At 40.9% G+C, this 21,586-nt stretch overlaps 1 protein-coding gene across 1 annotated transcript in view; it reads left to right on the forward strand.

The window, feature by feature from the left end:
• The window catches only part of TANGO6 (transport and golgi organization 6 homolog), a 179,283-nt gene that overhangs the window by 83,022 nt on the left and 74,675 nt on the right, over positions 1 to 21,586 (forward strand). Inside the window, exon 15 of the mRNA XM_065898388.1 lies at positions 19,816 to 19,956. Within this exon, the coding sequence (XP_065754460.1) occupies positions 19,816 to 19,956 (141 nt within the window). The remainder of the gene's footprint in view (positions 1 to 19,815; positions 19,957 to 21,586) is intronic.

The raw sequence follows: 21,586 nt of genomic DNA on the forward strand, positions 1-21,586 counted from the left end.
AGCCCCCAGTCGCCACAACTAGAGAAAGCCCACATGCAACAATGAAGACCCAACACAGCCAAAAGAAAAAAATTATTTAAAACAAAAGAATGAAGTACTGATTCATGGTACAAAGTGGATGAATGTTCAAAATGTGGTAAATGAAAGGAGCCATACACAAAAGGCCGCATTTTGTATGAAATGTCCAGAATAGGCAAATCCATAGAGATAGAAGGCAGGTTTGTGGTTCCCAGAGAATGGGAGGAGAGGGGAATGGGGAGTGACTGATAATGGATATGAGGTTTCTTTGGGGAGATGATGAAACGTTTTGGAATTAGATAGTGGTGATCATTGCACAACCTTGTAATATACTAAAGATCACTGACTTACATACTTTTTTTTTTTTCAGTGTTAATAGTTTATTAATTCTCTTGCATCCATTCATTGCTTCATTTAACAAATACACCTCTAGTGCCACCAGCTATGCCAGGCTCTGTGCTAGGTTTGGGAGATACAAAAGTAAATCACATATTCCTCTCTTAAGACACTAATACATTGTAGATATGGTCACATAGATAATTATAAGATAATGAAAAGCACTACAATAAAACTGCATGAAAGTATTGAGGGAGTCCAGAGGAGGCAGTAGCAAAGATCAACATGAAGGCCCCAAAATCTGGATCTCTGAAATTTTTGGTAGAAATGTTGTATTGTCTACATCAGATCCAAAGTGCTGTTTTCAACAGGAGGCACGTCATCCCTCTCCTGATTAATTTTTTTTAACATCTTTATTGGAGTATAATTGCTTTACAATGGTGTGTTAGTTTCTGCTGTATAACAAAGTGAATCAGCTATACATCTATCCCCATATCTCCTCCCTCTTGTGTCTCCCTCCCACCCTCCCTATCCCACCCTTCTAGGTGGTCACAAGGCACCGAGCTGATCTCCCTGTGCTATGCGGCTCCTTCCCACTAGCTAGCTATTTTACATTTGGTAGTGTATATATGTCCATACCACTCTTTCACTTCGTCCCAGCTTACCCCTCCCCCTCCCCATGTCCTCAAGTTCATTCTCTATGTCTGCATCTTTATTCCTGTCCTGCCCCAGGTTCTTCATAACCATTTTTTTTCTTAGATTCCATATATACGTGTTAGCATATGGTATTTGTTTTTCTCTTTCTGACTTCACTCTGTATGACAGTCTCTAGGTCCATCCACTTCACTACAAATAACTCAGTTTCGTTTCTTTTTATGGCTGAGTAATATTCCATTGTATATATGTGCCACATCTTCTTTATCCATTCATCTGATGATGGACATTTAGGTTGCTTACATGTCCTGGCTATTGTAAATAGAGCTGCAATGAACATTGTGGTACATGACTCTTTTTTTTTTTTTTTTTTTTTTGCTGTACGTGGGCCTCTCGCTGTTGTGGTCTCTCCCGTTGCGGAGCACAGGCTCCAGACGCACAGGCTTAGCGGCCATGGCTCACGGGCCCAGCCGCTCCACGGCATGTGGGATCTGCCCGGACCGGGGCACGAACCCGTGTCCCCTAGCATCGGCAGGCAGACTCTCAACCACTGCCCCACCAGGGAAGCCCATGAATCTTTTTGAATAATGGTTTTCTCGGGGTATATGCCCAGTAGTGGGATAACTGGATCATATGCTAGTTCTATTTTTAGTTTTTTTTTTTTTTAATTATTATTTTTTAGAAGATGTTGGGGGTAGGAGTTTATTAATTAATTTATTTTTGCTGTGTTGGGTCTTCGTTTCTGTGCAAGAGCTTTCTCTAGTTGTGGCAAACGGGGGCCACTCTTCATCGTGGTGCGCGGGCCTCTCACTATCGCGGCCTCTCTTGTTGTGGAGCACAGGCTCCAGATGCGCAGGCTCAGTAGTTGTGGCTCACGGGCCTAGTTGCTCCGTGGCATGTGGGATCCTCCCAGACCAGGGCACGAACCGATGTCCCCTGCATTAGCAGGCAGATTCTCAACCACTGTGCCACAAGGGAAGCCCCTATTTTTAATTTTTTAAGGAACCGCCATACTGTTCTCCACAGTGGCGGTATCAACTTACATTCCTACCAACAGTGCAAGAGGGTTCCCTTTTCTCCACACTCTCTCCAGCATTTATTGTTTGTAGATTTTTTTGTTGATGGCCATTCTGACCAGTGGGAGGTGATACCTTGTTGTAGTTTTGATTTGCATTTCTCTAATGATTAGTGATGTTGAGCATCCTTTCATGTGTGTGTTGGCAATCTGTATACCTTCTTTGGAGAAATGTCGCTTTAGGTCTTCTGCCCATTTTTGGATTGGGTTGTTTGTTTTTTTGATACTGAGCTGCATGGGCTGCTTGTATATTTTGGAGATTAATCCTTTGTCAGTTACTTCATTTGCAAATATTTTAGAAATAAAAAATAAACATAGGAAAACCAGAACAGTAGTTTTTCATGGAGCTCTTAGGACTGTGAATAGGGACGGGCAGGATTTAGAATGTGGAGATGGAGTGAGGGGACTGAGGCTGAAAGAAAAGTGAATGTAGGAAGATGTTCAAGAGCAGGGCAAGTATAAAGACAGGTAAGGTAAGCAGTTCAAATTGTTAGTGGAGCAAAGTGGGCAGGAAGGGGAGAAGTGGGATTGGGCTGGAATGCAGAAGCTGTCGAAATGCCAAGACAAGGCATCTGAGCTTTCTGTGTGGGCTCTAGGAGGGCTTTAAAGGCTTGCTGCCCGTCTACCAGTAATGTCTTGGTGATGGGCTGCCTGTATTTGAAAGCAGCATGCCTGTTGATGGTTATTACTTTTATTCCCTTTATTCGTATTTTCATTCATGATTTATTGAGCACCAGCCACATATGAGATGTAACTTACATTAATTCATTTACTCCTCATCACAACCCTATAAGAGTCAATATCTTTATCTCCCCATTTTTCAGACAAAGAAACCAAAGCTCAAAGGTTGTTATCAGTAAAAGGCCAACCAGTGAGTGATGGAATCTGGCATCAACTCCAGAGCCAAGGCCTTATACCTCTCTGCACCTACCTCCTCTCTCCAGTCCATTTTCCTACCTTTCTCAAATCACCATGGCCTCTGCTCTTACAGACAGTAAAATTAAGCCACGGAACCAGTGGATCTTGACATTTTCTGCTAAGCGATTAAATACTTAATTTCTTGGTTTCCAGGGCTCATTTCAAATTTTTTACCTCCTATTCATGCAAGCTAGCTGTCACAAGGGCAGGATTCGTTACCTATAAGGCAGTTATGAGACACCTTGGGATAAAACGTCAGTTGCTTACATGTCTACTTTACAAGCTATTAAGAAGGTGTAAGTACCTTCCCTGCAGAACAGCTATTTAAATTTTGCCCTGGAGCCACCCTTTCTTTAGTAAAGTTGGAATTTGAAGACAAGTTAAGAAGGATAAAATAGCAAGAGAGCTCTCAACTAAAATAGCAAGTTCCTCTTTAGACTTATCTTTAAGCACAGTATTCCTTTACTCTCTAAGGAATCAGTCCATTTTACTGGAACTACTTAGAGTCAACAGCTGGAGGGTCACCCTGCTCTTGCTTTTCCCTCCCAAACTAAAGTGCTTACCTTACCCTTCATTTCAAAAACAAATTAAAATTCCTAATCTCACCAGATGTGATTAAGATGATTCTTAAAGCTGTTCACACACTTAATAAGCCCAATTATATTTTTTATTCATCCTGACATAGTTCCTTTTGTTGCTGAATCATAGGTTTAACATTTTTAACTGATTGAAGCATCAGTTTCGCCCTCTGTGGTCATGTTGAGATCTTGGGCAGTGGTGGAAAAGTACACTTAAATGGTGTACAGTTTGGGCAACTCATTTTTAGATTTTTACATTAGACGTTTATACTTGGTTTTGTTTCCTGACCTTGTGGCATCTCTGCTGTCCCCGAGGAGGCTGGAAGGTTGGGAATGAACTGAGCATCAGGGAATAGATCACAGACTCTGCACTACTAAAGACCTAATTAGGTCATCTTTCCCGTCCACCTGCCAGGGCATGATTGCTAAAGTCTCCTTCCTTAGGAGAAGGCTGTTTCAGAAGCACTTCTACACTTTATGTCCAACTTCTGTTTTCCATTATTGGTAACCTGACTTTAGACAGTGACAGAAAGATTTGTAAAATATTTTTGGCCATTGGTTTTTTTCTTAATGGTTTTTTTTTTTTTTTTTTTTTTTAGCGGTACGCGGGCCTCTCACTGCTGTGGCCTCTCCCGTTCTGGAGCACAGGCTCCGGATGCGCAGGCTCAGCGGCCATGGCTCACGGGCCCAGCCGCTCCGCGGCACGTGGGATCTTCCCGGACCGGGGCACGAACCCGTGTCCCCCACATCGGCAGGCGGACTCTCAACCACTGCGCCACCAGGGAAACCCTCTTAATGGTTTTAAATGTCCATTCACTCAACAAATATTCATTGACCACCTACTCTGGAATATATAGTCCAAGGCAGGGAGGAGGAGGGGGACAAATGCCAATCAAAAAGTCACACAAACAAATGTGAAATGTGGCTTTGACAGGTGCTGTGAAGAAAGGTACAGTGATATGAGAGCCTGTGTTAGGGACGTTTTACCTGATAGAAAGGGGCAGGAGGAGGTGACCCGTGAGCTGGGATCTAATAGATGATTACTAATTAACCTAGTAAAGGAGGGAGGGAACAGTAATCCAGACTGAGGGAACAGCAAAGAAGCAATGCTGTGCCAGGGGGAGGAGACTGCAGACAGGAAGGACCCTGAAGATCAGTGACAAAGGGGTAGACTGGATAGGCTCTTTTTTTTCTCTCTTTCATTGAGCCTTGTCTAAAAATACCATGGTAAAACAAGGCTCTGCTGCTTTAAAAACAACAACAAAGGGGCTTCCCTGGTGGCACAGTGGTTGAGAGTCTGCCTGCTGATGCAGGGGACACGGGTTCATGCCCCAGTCCGGGAGGATCCCACATGCCACGGAGCGGCTAGGCCTGTGAGCCATGGCTGCTGAGCCTGCACGTCCGGAGCCTGTGGTCCGCAACAGGAGAGGCCACAACAGTGAGAGGCCTGTGTACCGCAAAACAACAACAACAACAACAAAGGATTTGAAAAATCACTATCTTAGGCCATCTACCTGACCTATCAAGGAAGTTTTATAACCCATATCACAGGTGATGTGTCATGTGACACATACCTTTCGTCACCTTCTCACCCCTGTCAGATTGCTGTCTCTCTTTAAGCCTGTTTTCATGAAATGCAATGAGTATGTTTGGCTGTCTCTACAAATCTCTGAACTCAGTTGTTCAACACACAGCCCCTAACCATTACGAAAAATATTCTCATTGCAGATGACAAAGGTAAAACCATATGGAGTTATTTTAGGTCAGTGGTTTTCAAATAATTTTTTAAAACAGCGGAATCCATTTTTCAGTTGAGATCTAACATGAAGGCATCAGAAACACAAATGATTTTTTTCTTCTTTGTGCCTTTTTTCTTATATTTTTCATGTTTTCTAGCATGAACATTGATTGCTTTTATTATCAGAAGATAATGGATTTTAAATTTTGTAGCTGTTTAGGAAAACTGAATCGTTTCATGATAACAAGTTTCAGGGACCAGCACAGATTGAAACAGATGGCTCCCTCTGTTACAGTACCCCTGTTGACCTTTTCACAACTAGGGATTACTAAGGCACAGGGTGACCGTGGCTATTTCTTCATGAAATTATATGATAACAGCAGAAACCTTACTGACGAACAGATGTTTTTCCCAAGTGGAGCTTTTCTTAATGAAATGGTTGCTTAGAAACCAGACCATAATAATAACTTTTCTATATTTAGTTTGTAAAGTGATTCAGTTTGCGAAATTACTAAGTCAGGGAATACTAATTAGATAAAATTGAATATATCCATTACTTCTTGTCTTGCAATTGAGCAACCAAATGGTTAAATTAACAGCAAAATTTTGTCCAGATGTGTCTATCCAGATGCTATTCATAACAAAGACATATAAGGAAAATGAGAGCTCATAGAGCCATCCTGCTCTACTCTTAACTATATGATTCTCTAGTGGCACCATGTGTTTGCTCTTTTATCAATTTGTATTAGAAGCTGTTACATGTAACACTTACTAGGTTGCTGAGAGGATCAGTTAGGTCAGTGGGTCAAAAATTGTACATGAAAATGTGAAAATAACCTCAAGTTGAGCTCAGCAAGACAGCAGTGTAAAGGAAAGGCTCAAGAGTGAAGATGCTTGTTTAAGATGACATGTTTGATAAATGGAAAATCTTAACGTGCTAAATGTTACTAACAACAAAGAAACCTCAGTATGTGCCATATTCGTCAGGTGCATTTAATCTTACATTCAAACTAGACAAAAATCTAGAAGAAAATACATTTCTGTCTTCCATTTCCAATAATGATGAGATACCTCAGCTGAAAACAGTTTTTATGCAGGGTAACATATTTAAAACACTTTAAAAGCATAAATGAGCTTACAAGAAAGCAGTGAATTACCAAGCCAACATCTTAAGAGAAAGCCAGACCCTAAAAGGTAGAGGGAGCTTAAGAACCTGCATTTGCCCTCAGAGTATTTGCTGAAATTCAGTTTTAGTTTCATGCTCTTGATGGTCAAACCTGCAGAAATGAAAGCCTGTCTAGTCCCAACTTGAAGTGGGGAGTCAAACAGAAGACCTCCAACATTAAGCTTAGACCCCAAAGGAATACACCTTCAGATGAATCAGAAGTAAAAATGGTACCCCTTCACCTCATCCCCAGGGACTGAGAGGGGCATTGTCTTGTCGCTAGAGACAGTGTAATCACAGCATGGTCCACCTTTCCTGCAGATTTGCATTATTGGGATTCAGGAAAGTTCAAGCTGGGAATTAGAGTTTAAGATGTTTATATGCTGGTAGTGTCTGTGGATGTCTTACAAGAACAAAAGCATATCTCTGTGGAAGAAGGGACCTTCACCCTAGACCCCAAAGAATCCTCAAAATAATTTTTTACTTTTATTTTTAAATTTTTAATGTTTAAAAACTTTATTGTGGTAATATTTAACAAAATATTTGCTATACTAACCTTTTTTATTTTACTTATTTATTTATTCAGGGCTGTGTTGGGTCTTCGTTTCTGTGCGAGGGCTTCATCGCGGTGCGCCGGCCTCTCACTGTTGCGGCCTCTCGTTGCGGAGTGCAGGCTCAGTAGTTGTGGCTCACGGGCCTAGTTGCTCCGCGGCATGAGGGATCTTCCCAGACCAGGGCTCGAACCCGTGTCCCCTGCATTGGCAGGCAGATTCTCAACCACTGCGCCACCAGGGAAGCCCAATATACTAACCATCTGTAAATGTGCAGTTTAGTGGCATTAAACATATCCACAATGTTGTATAATTGCTATCTATTTCCAAAACCTTTTCATCACCCCACACGGAAACTCTTAACCATTAAGCAATAACTCTCCATTCCTCCTCTCATAATAATTAATTAATAATTATTGTATATTTAATTATGTACAATAATTAAAATATATTCACAAAATAACCAAGCACAAGGAAACAAGGTCCCAGAAGGCTTTAGATGTTGGACTTATCACACACAAATTATTAAGTAACCAGGCTTCCTGTATTCATAGAAAAACAAGACAAGCTTGAAAATATCTTCAGGGATAGGAAACAATCAAAGTTGATGTAGCAGATTTAAAAAATAAACCAAATAGAATGTCTAAAAATAAAAAGTAGAATAACTAAAATTAAAAATTTCAGTGGATGAGTTTTACAGCAGACACAGCTAAAGAGAGAATTAATGAACCAGAAGGCAGAAAGGAAGACATTATACAGAATGCAGCACAGAGAGACAATATTTAGTCTCTGGATGGAGAAGTCAAAAAGGAAGGATTAATAGATTTCATCTCTTAAAAGTTTAAAACTCATTCACGTTGAAAATAATTTAACCTTAATTAAAATGTAAAGTATAATTAAAGAAAAAAGATTTGCAACAAGAAGGACAAACATAAATCTGTAGAGACAGAAAATAGATTTGTGGTTGCCTAGAACAGGGAGTCTGGGCAGAAAAAGAAAGTAACTGCTTGGGTAGGAGGTTTCTTTTTGGAGTGATGAAAATCTTCCAGAATTAGACAGTGATGATGGATGCACAGCTATGTGAATATACTAAAAACTACTGAATCATATACATTAAAAGGGTGAATTTTATGGTATATGAATTACATCTCAATAAATTTTTTTTAAAAGGACAAGCAGTTAAGCCTCTCTATATAAAGAGTTCATAGTGATTAATAAAAAAAAAATCCAGTAGATAAATGGATAAAAAAATAAATAGGCAATTCATGGTAGAGGAATATAAGTAATAAAAATTTGAGAAATTTTTCTAATAGGCAAAGAAATGTAGATTAAAATAATAATGAAATACAGTTTTTTGGGTACCATTTCAAAAAACACAGATTTTTTTTTTTTTTTAATGGGACTATCCAGTGCTAGCCAATTGTATTGAAATGCACACACTTGAACACTCTTGGTAGGAGAATTAATAGGAACATTTTTGGAATGCAGCTTTGAAAATATTTATACACTTGCAGCCAGTTCTTTTTCTTTGGGGAATCTACCCTAAGAGTATAAATGGGAGTTAGGTGCCTATACTAATTCTGTCTTTAAAAGTCTATGAAATTTTTCCACACATGAATAATTATGCAAATGACTCTCAGTCCCAGGGGCAGCTCGCAATTGCAGAACCCTGAGCTTTTTGCAGCATAGCTCCCTTGTCCCCTTCTCTAGGAAGCCCCACCCCTTCCTACACCTTTTTTAAATTTCTCTCTCTGTGTTCTTGTTACACCCAAACATACTGTACTAACCACACTGTCTTGTAATCATTGTCTAATTTGTCCCTCTCTCTAGATAGGTGCTGTCCTATTACGTTTATAACACTTAGTACCTGGCACAGAGTAGATACCCTATTAATGTGTGAATGAGTGAAAGAATGATTTATATTGCCTTAATTCTAAAGTTGTTTTCCAAGCTTTATGACTTATGCCATAGCTGCAGATTACTTCTATATACTCTTGTTTTTAAAAATATCTTTACTGGAGTATAATTGCTTTACAGTGGTGTTATATACTTTTTTTTTTTTTGCAGTATGTGGGCCTCTCACTGTTTTGGCCTCTCCCGTTGCGGAGCACAGGCTCCAGACGCGCAGGCTCAGTGGCCATGGCTCACAGGCCCAGCCGCTCTGCAGCATGTGGGATCTTCCCGGACAGGGGCACAAACCCGTGTCCCCTGCATCGGCAGGCGGACTCCCAACCACTGCGCCACCAGGGAAGCCCTGTTATATACTTTTATATAAGTGATTTGTAATTTTTTTAGTTGACTCCTTCCCCCCTCTTCTTTTAGCATGAGATTTTCTTTTTCTTTTTTTTTTAATTTTGAATTTTTTTTTGGCTGCACGGCTTGCATGATCTTAGTTCCCTGACCAGAGATTGAACCCAGGCCCCGGCAGTGAAAACGCAGAGTCCTAACCACTGGACTGCCAGGGAATTCCCTCCCCTCTTTTTAACAGAAGTAAAATTGACAAGAATCCTTAATATTTCTCCATCCTAAGTAATAATATTGCTATTAAAGTTTTCAATGTTATTGTCAGACCACCTCAAATGATCTACTGTGAAAGCCAAGACATCTGGAGGAATAAGCCCCCCTCATCCTCCCATAAAAAAGAAGACTGTTAAATAAAACAAAGTTGTCCACTATAAAAACAGTGTGTGTGTGTGTGTGTGTGTGTGTGTGTGTGTGTATTTATTTCAAAGAGTGGTATATGGATGAGAGGGCACTAAAATGCTTATGTTGATTTTAGGTTTCAGGTGGTTTTTTAAAAGCAGCTTTATTGAGATATAATTCACATACCATATAACTTGTCCCTTTTAAGTATATAATATAATATCTTTGAGTATATTCAGAGTTGCATGTCTGTCACCACAATCCATTTTGGAACATTTCATTACCCTAAAAAGAAACTGGTTCCCCATAGCCTCCACTCCTCAATCTTCCCATACATCCATGAGTGATTTTTCTTTTCTTCTTTATGTTTTTCTCTAGTATTTGACTCTTTTACAGTGACCATGTATTATTTATATATTGTCAGGTAGAAAAAGCCACGTTCTTTTGATTGTGGAAACAGTTTTTCAAGTCTTCTCCTTTCCCCTCTATTTATAGGTGCCTTGCTTCACAGAGGGATTTTTAACCTGAGGGCTGTGTAGATCCCTGAAGGGGGCCATACTAGATATGGTTACTGGCCAAAATTGTAGGCAGGGTGTTTATGTGTATATGTGCATTTTATCAGGGCAATTTATAGTAGCTCTGCCTGGTTTCCATATGAAACTACAGTTTAAGTCCTGCACGTCATGGTTACTAATTTCACAACAGTCACTTTTTCTAAGCCAGTCCTAGCCCACAGCACCTGTCACAAAGACTTGCCTAATCATCTCATTAGGACATCTGCTATGTTTAAGGAAAAATGGGAGAATTCAGGAGTTTTGAACTTGCCTATATCACTGCTTAGTACCCAAAGCACAGAGCAGGTCTCCGAGCATTGACACTGGATCATGTGAAAGATCAGCCCTGTCTTGTTAGAGCTTCAGGCCAGGTGACCACTCCCCTGGGAGGCTTAGGCTTTCTCAAAACTAGTGAGAACCTGACGCATCAGTCAGCTTTGCTGATTCTGGAGCTTCTCTTTGCATAGATTTGAGGTGAAAGGCCAGTAGAAAACTTACAAAAAAATGAACCTGGAGTTCAGGTGGTACTCCCTCTACCGGGACCACCTAGCTAGGGGTCTTTAAGACTGCTTTATTTTCTTACCTAGATTCAGCTAAAAGAGAACTACATACTGTGTTCTGGGAAATCAGAAGCCCCTCTTTTCATATTATCAGTAAGTGTTTCTTTTAATAGCATAAAGAGAATGTTAATATACAAAATGTTTCATTCTTTGAAAGCTACGTAAAGAGAACTAAATGAATAACATCCTGGTTCTTTATTTCTAACCCATGACCAGCTGAAATGCAAGTTTCTCTAAATGCATAGGGCAGTGATTACTCTCAAAGCAGTGGTAATTGCTGTTTTCCTTCCTTCCTCACTTATGCCTTCAGTCAATTAGCGCAGCTTTGTTCATATTTCTGTATATACTACAGAACCCTTGCTCATCATGTTTTTGAGGCTCACTTTTCTCACCTCTGTTTTGAATCATGCAGAAGTATTTGATAGAGGCAGTCCTGACAAAGTGGACTCTAAGCTTTTTGGTGCTGTTTTGGGTTTTATTTTATTTATTGGGGGAGGGTAATAGAATAAGAGATTTAGGGGACTCGCAATAGCCATAAATATGTGGAGTGGAGGTGTCTAGGAATCACTGATGGAAAACTGAAACTCGCTAAAATCTAAGTTTTTTTATTACCTTTTGTATGTCTCCTCTGTCATCACTAATGTTAGCAGCATCTCAAGTTAAAGTCATCTGTGAATTTCATTAACATTACTACCTCCCTTTTCCACATAAAGATAAATATAAATAAATACACCAATTAAGAACAAGGCAGTCCCTGTGAAGCCCAACTAGACCCAAGAGGATTCTCCCTTGTTCATATGGGATGCATTGTGCAGAGTGCCTGTCCTTCCTTTGACCTTGGAGTCTAACAGAAAGTAAACTTTATGACTGATGAATACTTAAAAATATAAGATTTGCTATCTTTGGGGTTAGGATTTGCAAAGCTAGTGCTATTCCAGCAGTTATTTTCTCCTAGGCACTGCAGCCGGGTGGGTGGTGGGTAGCAGATGAAGGTTTGCAGTCCTGCTCTGTCACGTGGCAGCTCTGTGATCTTGGGCCATATTTTTCACCCTTCTGTTCCTCAGCTTCTCCCTCAGTAAAATTAGGAATGAAAGTAGCATCTAATTCAAAGGATTGTTGGAAGCATTAAAGGGATGAATGCATATAAAGTGCTTAGGACCATGCTCAGCATATTGAAAGCACTCATTAAATGTTAGGAATTTTTACTGTCCTTGCTATTAGGTTTTTATTTATTATAATAAACAAATATTTCATGATCCAAATGGCTTCCGGCAAGTATAGTGAACTGTCGGTAAATATAGATTATTACTAATTTTAACTTTTTGCCCTCCAAAATGGGAATTAGAGAACAATGTAAGCAAATACATTGGCCTTATTTTAGTGTTCGAGTATATTATTTAGATCTTGATTTAAAGAGGCAGACACTGGGTACTGTAACTGCCATTCTTACAAAAAAATCTTCAACTTATTAGTCTAACCCTCTTTTTTCCTCAGGCCTGAGTAACACTTGCTCATCTTGAATCTTTATAAAGTTGTTGGGGCTTGTCCACACTTAACACAACCTTGGAGCTTTAGAGAAACTTAACATCACGTTGGCATGCTAGACGCTATCATTTACTCTGATTACAAGGAGAGCCCAGCTATTCAGTTGAGTTCCCCATACTTCCTTGATTTAATAACCAACTTCTCCAGTTTGTGCAGCTTCCTGGATTCTTGGAGCTGAAATGATTGTTAGTTTCCATTATAATGAGCGGTCTCTAATGTAACAACTGAAATACCCTGCTAGAGGGTAGTAGTCTCCTTCTCTTCAGGTTCTACCTTATCTTTGTGTCCTTGAGCTGCAACAAGAGAGGACAATCACAGGCTGGTGATTATCTTTTTGTCATCAGAAGGAAATTTTCCTTGTGCCTTAGCTCTTCACCATCATTGTTCTTTCAAACTAGAGCTTCCTCCCAGGTTAATATACATTTTACCTTCTTTCTAGTTTTTAAAACAAACATTTCTTTTAATTTCTCTGAACATAGTTTGTAAAGAATCAAGAAGCTTGTCTTCTGCCCTGCTTACCCCCTCATGGTTACAGTCCTCAGAGATAACCATCCCCTCTACCCCTGTTTAAATAGTTTCTTCTAGTAATTACCTCCCTATTTATAAATAAAATGCTCTTATGGATCTCGATGTTAAAAATTTTGCACATTTTCTACTCATTTCCTGTATGTTAGATGAAGATTTAGCATCCACATGCACACATGCCTGCACATGCACGCCTCTACCCCTTCTCCTTCTGCCATTTCCCCATCACAGTTTTTGGCTAAATCATTGGGCAGTGCTTGTTGCTGACTCTGGATATTATTCATTGCTAAGCCTAGTTCAGTTGTCCTTTCTTGTATATTTGCTTAGTTTTCTATGTAATTATTGCTTATTTTTTACAAATGATCCAACAACTCTATCAAATACATATCATTAATTTGTCCCATCTTTGCTCTCTTTACTCAGACTTAAGCCTTTTTTTTTTTGGCTGCATTGGGTCTTCCTTGCTGTGCACAGGCTTTCTTTGGTTGCAGCGAGAGGGGGCTACTCTTCATTGTGGTACGCGAACTTCTTATTTTGGTGGCTTCTCTTGTTGCGGAGCACGGGCTCTAGGTGCGTGGGCTTCAGTAGTTGCAGCACGTGGGCTCAGTAGTTGCAACACATGGGCCCTAGAGCGTGCGAACTTCAGTAGTTGTGGCATGTGGGCTCAGTAGTTGTGGCATGTGGGCTTCAGTAGTTGTGGCTCGTGGGCTCTAGAGCGCAGGCTCAGTAGTTGTGGCGCCTGGGCTTAGTTGCTCTGTGGCATGTGGGAGCTTCCCGCACCAGGGATCGAACCCGTGTCCCCTGCATTGGCAGGTGGATTCTTAACCACTGCGCCACCAGGGAAGTCCCAGATTTCAGCCTTTGATACCTATATTCTTTTTATCCTTGTTTGTCAGTTTTTTTTTACTCCTTGACTATCACTTTAGTGAGATTTCAGGAGGAAGATGTTTGTGATCATTCTGTTATATTTGATTGAAAATTATTTTTACATTTTCATCTCTAAAAGGGGCTGTTCTATTTAAAAGACTGTGCCCTTTATCACAATTTTTTTAACTTGTATTTTATTTAGTTATATTTGATACATTACATGGTTCAAAATTCAAAAGGTACCAAAAGATACAGAGTAAAAAAAGTCTCTTCTCTCTTATTTATCCTCTGGTCACTCCATTTCCCTCCCTAGAAACAACCAATATCATTGGTTACTTGTGTATCCTTCCAGAACTATTTATGAATGTATAAATGTGTGTATGTATTTCCCCTTTGTACACAAATTGTTGAATTCTATACACATTGTTTTGTACCTTGCATTTCACTTAACAATAGATATTAGTATTTATTCCATAAGAGTTCTTTAGAAGCTTCTTCTTTTTTTTTATGGATGTCTTTCTTTGTCTGACTTATTTCACTTAGCATAATTCTCTCATGGTCCACCCATGTTGTTGAAAATGTTAAGATTTCTTTCTTTTTCATGGCTGAATAGTATTCCTGTGTGTGTGTGTGTGTGTGTGTGTGTGTGTGTGTGTGTGTGTGTGTGTGTACACCATGTCTTCTTTGTCCATTCATTCATTGATGGACTTTTAGATTGTTTTCGTATCTTGGCTGTTGTAAACAATGCTGTAATGAACATAGGAGTGCATGTATCTTTTTGAGTTTGTGTTTTCTTTGGATAAATACCTGGTAGTAGAATTGCTAGATCATACGGTAGTTTTATTTTTAATTTTTTCAGGAACTTCCATACTGTTTTCCACAGTAGCCATACCAATTTACAGTCCTACTGACCGTACACGAGAGTCTCCTTTTCTCCACATCCTCTCCAACACTTGTTATATCTTGTCTTTTTGATAATAGCCTTCTAACAGGTGTGAGGTGGTATCTCATTGTGGTTTTGATTTATATTTCCTTGATGATTAGTGATGTTGAACATCTTTTCATGTGCCTCTTGGCCATCTGTATGTCTTCTTTAGGAAAAATGCCTATTCAAATCATCTGCCCATTTTTTAATTGGATTTTTTTTTTCTTTTGAGTTGGAAGACTCTTACAGTTTTTTAATAAGTTTTTGAGATATAATGCATATACCATACAATTCACCCATGTAAAATATACAATTCAGTGTTTTTTATTATATTCACAGAGTGTGTAACCATCACCATAATTAATTTTAGAATGTTTTACCCTCCATAAAGAAAGTCCATATCGTTAGCAGTCAGTCCCTATTCCCCCCACCGACTCCCACAACCCTAAGCAACCACTGAACCTACTTTCTGTGTGTAAATTTGCCTATTTTGGACATTTTCATATAAATGGAATCATTCAATATGTGGGGAGTTGTGTTTCTTAACAGTTTTCTGCAGAAATACCTGAGAAATTCAAGTGAGTAGGTGGTTTCCAAGTTGATGTGGGTATTTTGGAAGGTAGGTTGTTGTCTGCCCAGGGGAATAAATCTGGTTGGTTTTAAAGTGGGGATGACGTAGCAGATTCCTGGGATAGAGCCAGTCAGCAAAGACATTTAGGATTAGACTGTCTCTCCTACAATGCAAGAGCACTGTGTAAAGTGAGACCTAAACTATGGTGACTGCCCAAGGTCTGCAGAATCACTGAGCAGCATGCTGAGGGATCATCTTGAAGTCAACACTGGATCAGAATACGTTCCTGGCTTTGTAGTGAAAGTCTTCGGGGGAAAACAAACAGTTATTTTACAAAGTTGACTGTCTCTATTTTGTCGCATAAAGTACTTTCAATAATATTTTTTCAGTTGGTTAATTTGCCTTATCCTGTGCTTTGCCCCAAAACACATATCAGAATGCTTTCATGAACTCCTGCCAGATTTGGTTCACCTTTGCTTTCTCTGTATCTTATCTGTTACACCACATCTTGAAATGCGTAGTCATTTTCCTGTGATCAGAGCAGGAGCAGGCATCTCTCACACAATCATTTGGTCCTTATTGCCAAAGGGATTGACGTGTCATGTTTCCTTAAAGCTAGTGCTGACCCAGAAATTACCCTGTTTTCATATTACAAAGGAGGGGCCAAGGGGCATATGAAGGTTATGGTCAGGCTTCCTCAGTTGTCAAAATTCAAAAAACTTTTCAAAGAAGAAACAAAGCAGCCACACAAAATCTCATCCTTTTAAATTGTTATATAGTCTTAACCATCATATGTGATTCTCTTCACTGCTCCATCTAAGAGTAAGGAAGGAACCATTATCCCCTAGGGATTCATAAAGTCATAGGTGGCAACTGTATCCTGATAAGGTAAACTCAGACAGTCACAGAGCCATTTGGCAGCAGTCTGTGGAGCAGGCCAGCAGGAAGGTAAACAATTGCTAACCTGGGACTGTGGGAAGCAAGGAAATTGTACTTTACTATTGGCAACCTTTTTATGTAAGATTGGGAGAATTAATGCTCCCTGGTGGAACTAAAAGTTTGGCATTATAGGAAAAGTTTTTTTAAAAATCTGAATTTGTTTCTTTAACCTGAAGAAGGATATATTAGGATTCCTTGGGTTGAAAAAAAATCAAACTGGCATAAGCATGAAGGGATATTTATTGGCTTATGTATCCAAGGATTCTAGTGAGTAAATGTATAATTGGATCCCGGGGCTCAAAGCATGACACAGTTCTCTCCTTTTCTCCTTTCCTCTCTTGGCTTGACCCTCCTCTGTGTTTGCACCATTTTGGGGTTGACTTTCTCCACATGATGGCCACTGGCAGCTCCAGGTTAATCACTTCTACAGGCAAAAACAAGAAGACAAAACGAAACAATCCCCCCTCCCTCCCCACACACACACAGACTCCAGGAGCTTATCTTTCCTGGTAGTTCCAAAATTGGCTCCAGGATTGAGTCTCTTCCCCCATTCCTGAACCAAACATTGTGGTGGTGATGGCATGGAATATCCTAAGGCAGCCTTGACATGAGTTTGTTAACACATGAGGAGAGAGAAAGTGGGTAGTTAGCCCCACTCAAACTACATAGACTGAGAGTAGGGAAGGGATATTTCCCAAAGTAACAGCAGGTGGTGTTACCAGAAGAGAGAGTAGATGCTGTGTGCAACCAAAATGCCTGTCTGCTACAGAGAGGAAATCAAGAGCTCATTTGGTTTTGAAGTATACAGCAGGATATTCTCATAGAAGTAAATAACTTCTCTGCTAAAGATTAGTGAGATAAAAATAGGCATAAGTGACAGTAGAAGGGACTTTAGTAGTACCTGTTTTTCAGAAAAGCTAGATATAGATCAAAGTTTTATAGAGCAAATCCCATTTTACGACTGAGTTCCATTATGAAGTCACAACTATATTCCTAAAAGAAAACAAATCCACTGAATTGCGAGTTAGGCACTTCTGATGAAGAAGTAGTTATGACTGCTACAGATCTATAATACATACCAGGCCTTGTGATACATCAGTGATAAAACATCTGCCAGCGTTGCAGTTACCAACTGTCAATTCACTTTTCCTTTGGGCTCTTTTAGAATGTGGAAGCTGTTTCCTTCATTTATCCTTTTCTTAGCTGCAGACATTTTTCCTATGCTAGGAGGTCTCTAACTCCACCTTGGACCTCCAAAAACTTACCCCTCGTTTTGCGTAATAGAGCTACCTACAAATGCATTGTCACATTTTGCCAACAGGGAAGCTGTCTAATTCAGGTTCTGCCACAGCCTGAAACTCCCTAAAGAGCAGAGCTTCTGTTTATGTAAAACTGGAGGCCACATAAAGGAACACGGGGCTTCCCTGGTGGCACAGTGGTTGAGAATCTGCCTGCTAATGCAGGGGACATGGGTTTGAGCCCTGGTCTGGGGATCCCACGTGCCGCGGAGCAGCTAGGTCCGTGAGCCACAATTTCTGAGCCTGCGTGTCTGGAGCCTGTGCTCCGCAACTAAAGAGGCCGTGATAGTGAGAGGCCCGTGCACTGCGACGAAGAGTGGCCCCCGCTTGCCACAACTAGAGAAAGCCCTCGCACAGAGACGAAGACGCAACACAGCAAAAATAATTAATTAATAAACTCCTACCCCCAACACCAAAAAAAAAAGGAAGACAGATGTGGCTTAAGACCCACATGAAGAGACTTCCTAGGCTTTTCAGGCAATGAAAAGGTATAGGGCAGACAAGACGATGGACAAGCAGGTGTAGCCCTCAGCAGTTGCATCGCCTTGGTGTATATCTATTTATAAGAGAATGGAACCCCAACCTATAACATAGAAAACAGTATATAGACTTTGCCTGCAAGATTGTCAAATTAAATGGAAGAATGGTAAACTCAGATAAAAAATAATTATAGATCTCTCAAGCATTTATATTACTCCTTCCCCATCTTCTCTTTCTTAATTCCTGAAATTTATATCAAGACTGTATCTTTGAACCCTTTTATTCATTCATTCGTTTGACAAATAGTTATTGAGCACTTGTTATGTGCTGGCACTCTTCTAGGCATTGAGGCTACAGTGGGGAGCAAAACAAAATCCTTGACTTTGTAGAGTTCACATTCTGGGGACAGCAGTCAATAAATAAACAAGTATATATCATTTCAGGTACTGTTAAGTGCTAAGAAGAACAATGAAGCAGGGTGAGAAGGATAAAGAGTGGTAGAAGAAGGAGGCTGTCATTTCATATACGATGAATGTGGTATTTGAACAGAGACATGATGGGCTTTTAGGAGCAAGCTATGGGCTACCTGGAGGAGGAGCAGCGTAGGCAGAGGGAAAAGTAAGGCGAAGATGCTGGGTCCAGAGCAGCGTGGTCTATAGCTAGGAGTTCCAGCCACAGTTGCTGGAGGACAGTGAGGAAGGGAGAGCGTGGTAAGAGGTGAGGTCAGAGGCAGAGCTAAGGCAGCCGGGGGATGGGGGCTGCTCATATTAAGGGAAGAAGAGAAACCAGTGACAGTTTGGGCAGAAGAATGATGAGGTCTGACTCATTTTAACCAGATAGTTCCAGCTGCAGTGCAGGAATAGGGTAGAAGCACAGAGACCAATTAGGAGATTTTTGAAAAAAATCAGGCCAGAAATGATGGACCAGAGTGGTTGAGGTAGAGGTGGTGAGAAGCATTCTCACCCTGGGTGTAGTTTGAGACCTGAGTTTCCTTCCTTCATTTGTTTTTTCCTTTTTCCTCACTATTCTTTAGAGTATAGTACCTAACTCCTCCCCCCAAGTAATGGAATTTGTATTTATATAGTTTTGAGACTAGGGGCTTTATTTCTGGTGCTGTCTTAGTCGTGTCTCGCCTCCTCTGTCAGCCCCTGTAAAGTTTACTCGATACGGGGTTGGGCTCAGATAATGGTAACACTGCTGCAGATTCTACATCTAGGAGTCCTGGCGTGATGGGAGAGGGGATCAGCAAGTACTAGGAAGGGAGACTCAAGAGCAGGATCTTCCTAATTCTGATCAGGGAACTCAGCCAGAAGCACAGTCTACTACTAATCATGCCCAGAATTTGCATTCCTTATTTCCTTACAGAAATTGTTCTCATCACTGACAGTTTTACAGAGAAAACTCATACTGGGGTAGAGAACTGCAGCAAAGACAGGAAGCACTGCTGTGCTTCAGACTGATGTGTGGGCAGCGATGATACTTGTCATAGAACCTTAGTGTCTCAGACTTGGAAGACTCCCTCGAGGACATTTGATCTGGTCTTCTCCCACTGCTGTGTAAATCCCTGCCATGATATGTAATCATCTAGCCTCTGCTTCCAGAGTCTAGAATCCATAGATCATAGAATGTCAGTGCTGAAAGTGATCTTAGAGATCATATAGGCCTGAGACTAGAAGAATCCAGGAGTGTGAACTCTGAGACCCATGCTCTTTCCACTCACAATGTTGTCACTCCAAATACAGGGCAGCCCTTGCTGGTAGAATGACAGAGGTGGGTTTAAATGTCTCTGTTTTCATCCCATCACAGGCTGTCTGGGCTTATTTTCTTTTCAGTGCTTAACAGTAATGAATCCTTTCTTTTTATTTTCAACCCTAGGGGTTGCCCTTCTCTCAGATGTGTACCCTGAGAAAATCTTGCCTGGCCTGTTGGCACAGTATGATGGCGGTAAAGACAAGCACACACTGGAGACCAGAATGAAAGTCGGGGAAATCCTGATGCGAATTGTCAGGGCATTAGGTGAGTTTTCTTGTTCCAGCATCTGGAATGGGGTCAGGGAGCAGTATGGCTGTGGAACCAAAGTCTGTGCACCTGGAGGCTTGTTATGCTAGCAAGGTGAGGACAATTTGGGGGCTGAGGTGAGTCACTTCCTGTTCAAGGATTTAGCAAATGTCCAACGCGCACCAAGAGATAGGCAGCAATAGTGTCCATTGCTTCTACAACTGCTTAGTCTCCTCCGCTGAGCTATGTTGGGGCCCTGATTTTCCTCAGAGCTGGAATGAGAAGTTTCCCACTTGCTGAGCAGCAGCAACCATGAAAAGAAGGGGAATGTCAGACAGGGAAACAAGAGTGCTAACTCTGGTTGAATGACTTCTGTGTGCCAGGTCCTCTACGTGTATATAATCTCATCTAATTTTCCCAAGAAATTCTGTAAAGAGGCTGTTGTTGGGCCCATTTTATAGATGGGGAAACTGTAGCACAGGAACCTTCAGAAATTTGTTCAAGACTCATTCAGCTGGTAAATACTAGTGCTAAGAATTGAACCTACCAACTTGAAGGAAGTTGCTCAAAACCACACAAGCTGAGAGAGTTGTAAAGCCGTGGGCTCTAGAGTCACACTGCTTGGGATCAAATCCCAAGCTGCTGCTTATCAGCTTTGTGATCATGGGAATGTTTCTCAACCTCTTGGTGCCTCAGTGTCCTTATATATAAAAAGAGGATATTAATAGCACTTACCTCATATGGCTATTGTAAGGATTAAATTTTACTCTTGGGGCTTCCCTGGTGGTGCAGTGGTTGAGAGTCTGCCTGCCGATGCAGGGGACACGGGTTCGTGCCCCGGTCTGGGAAGATCCCGCATGCCGCGGAGCGGCTGGGCCCGTGAGCCATGGCCACTGAGCCTGCGCGTCCGGAGCCTGTGCTCCGCAACGGGAGAGGCCACAGCAGTGGGAGGCCCGCGTACCGCAAAAAAAAATAATAATAATTTTACTCTTTACCCACTAGGGAAAGATTCTGAAAAACAAGCTAGCTTTGGGATTCCCTGGCGGTCCAGTGGTTAGGACTCTGCGCTTCCAATGCAGGGGGCGTGGGTTCAATCACTGATCAGGGAACTAAGGTCCCGCATGCTGCATGGCATGACCAAAAAAACCCAAAAAACAACAAACTAGCTTTCGCCTCTTGTATCAAGAATTTACGTCGAGTTCTTCCTTCACCAGCATTTTTAAGGATTTCCAAAGATTCCACATAGCCATGCATCATTTCCACGGACGTAGCCCTTAACTTTCCTAATTTCTGGGTGGCCCTCTGGCTAAAGAAGCTAGAACCTAGATCTCCCACCACTTAAATTCTTTTATCGCTGAAAGGAAAATCTCATGAGAGTGAAATTAAAAGTGTTTTTTTCTGCCCTTTGAAGAAGGGCGAACTTTCTGTATTTGCCTTAGTCTTAAATATCAGTCTGAAACATACCAGACAAGTGCACCATTATGAGAAATGATTGTCTCACAATAGGGAGTGTTAAGTTTAACGTATTATAGGATCAAATGCACCTCTGACTTCCATTTGTGTGTATCATTGTGATCATCAATCTGAGAAAGATGTGTCTGATGCATCAACAAAACATACCTGTTCTCTGTAACTTCTGGTAGACTGC

Source organism: Phocoena phocoena, chromosome 20 (assembly GCF_963924675.1).
Source record: "Phocoena phocoena chromosome 20, mPhoPho1.1, whole genome shotgun sequence".
NCBI lineage: Eukaryota > Metazoa > Chordata > Mammalia > Artiodactyla > Phocoenidae > Phocoena > Phocoena phocoena.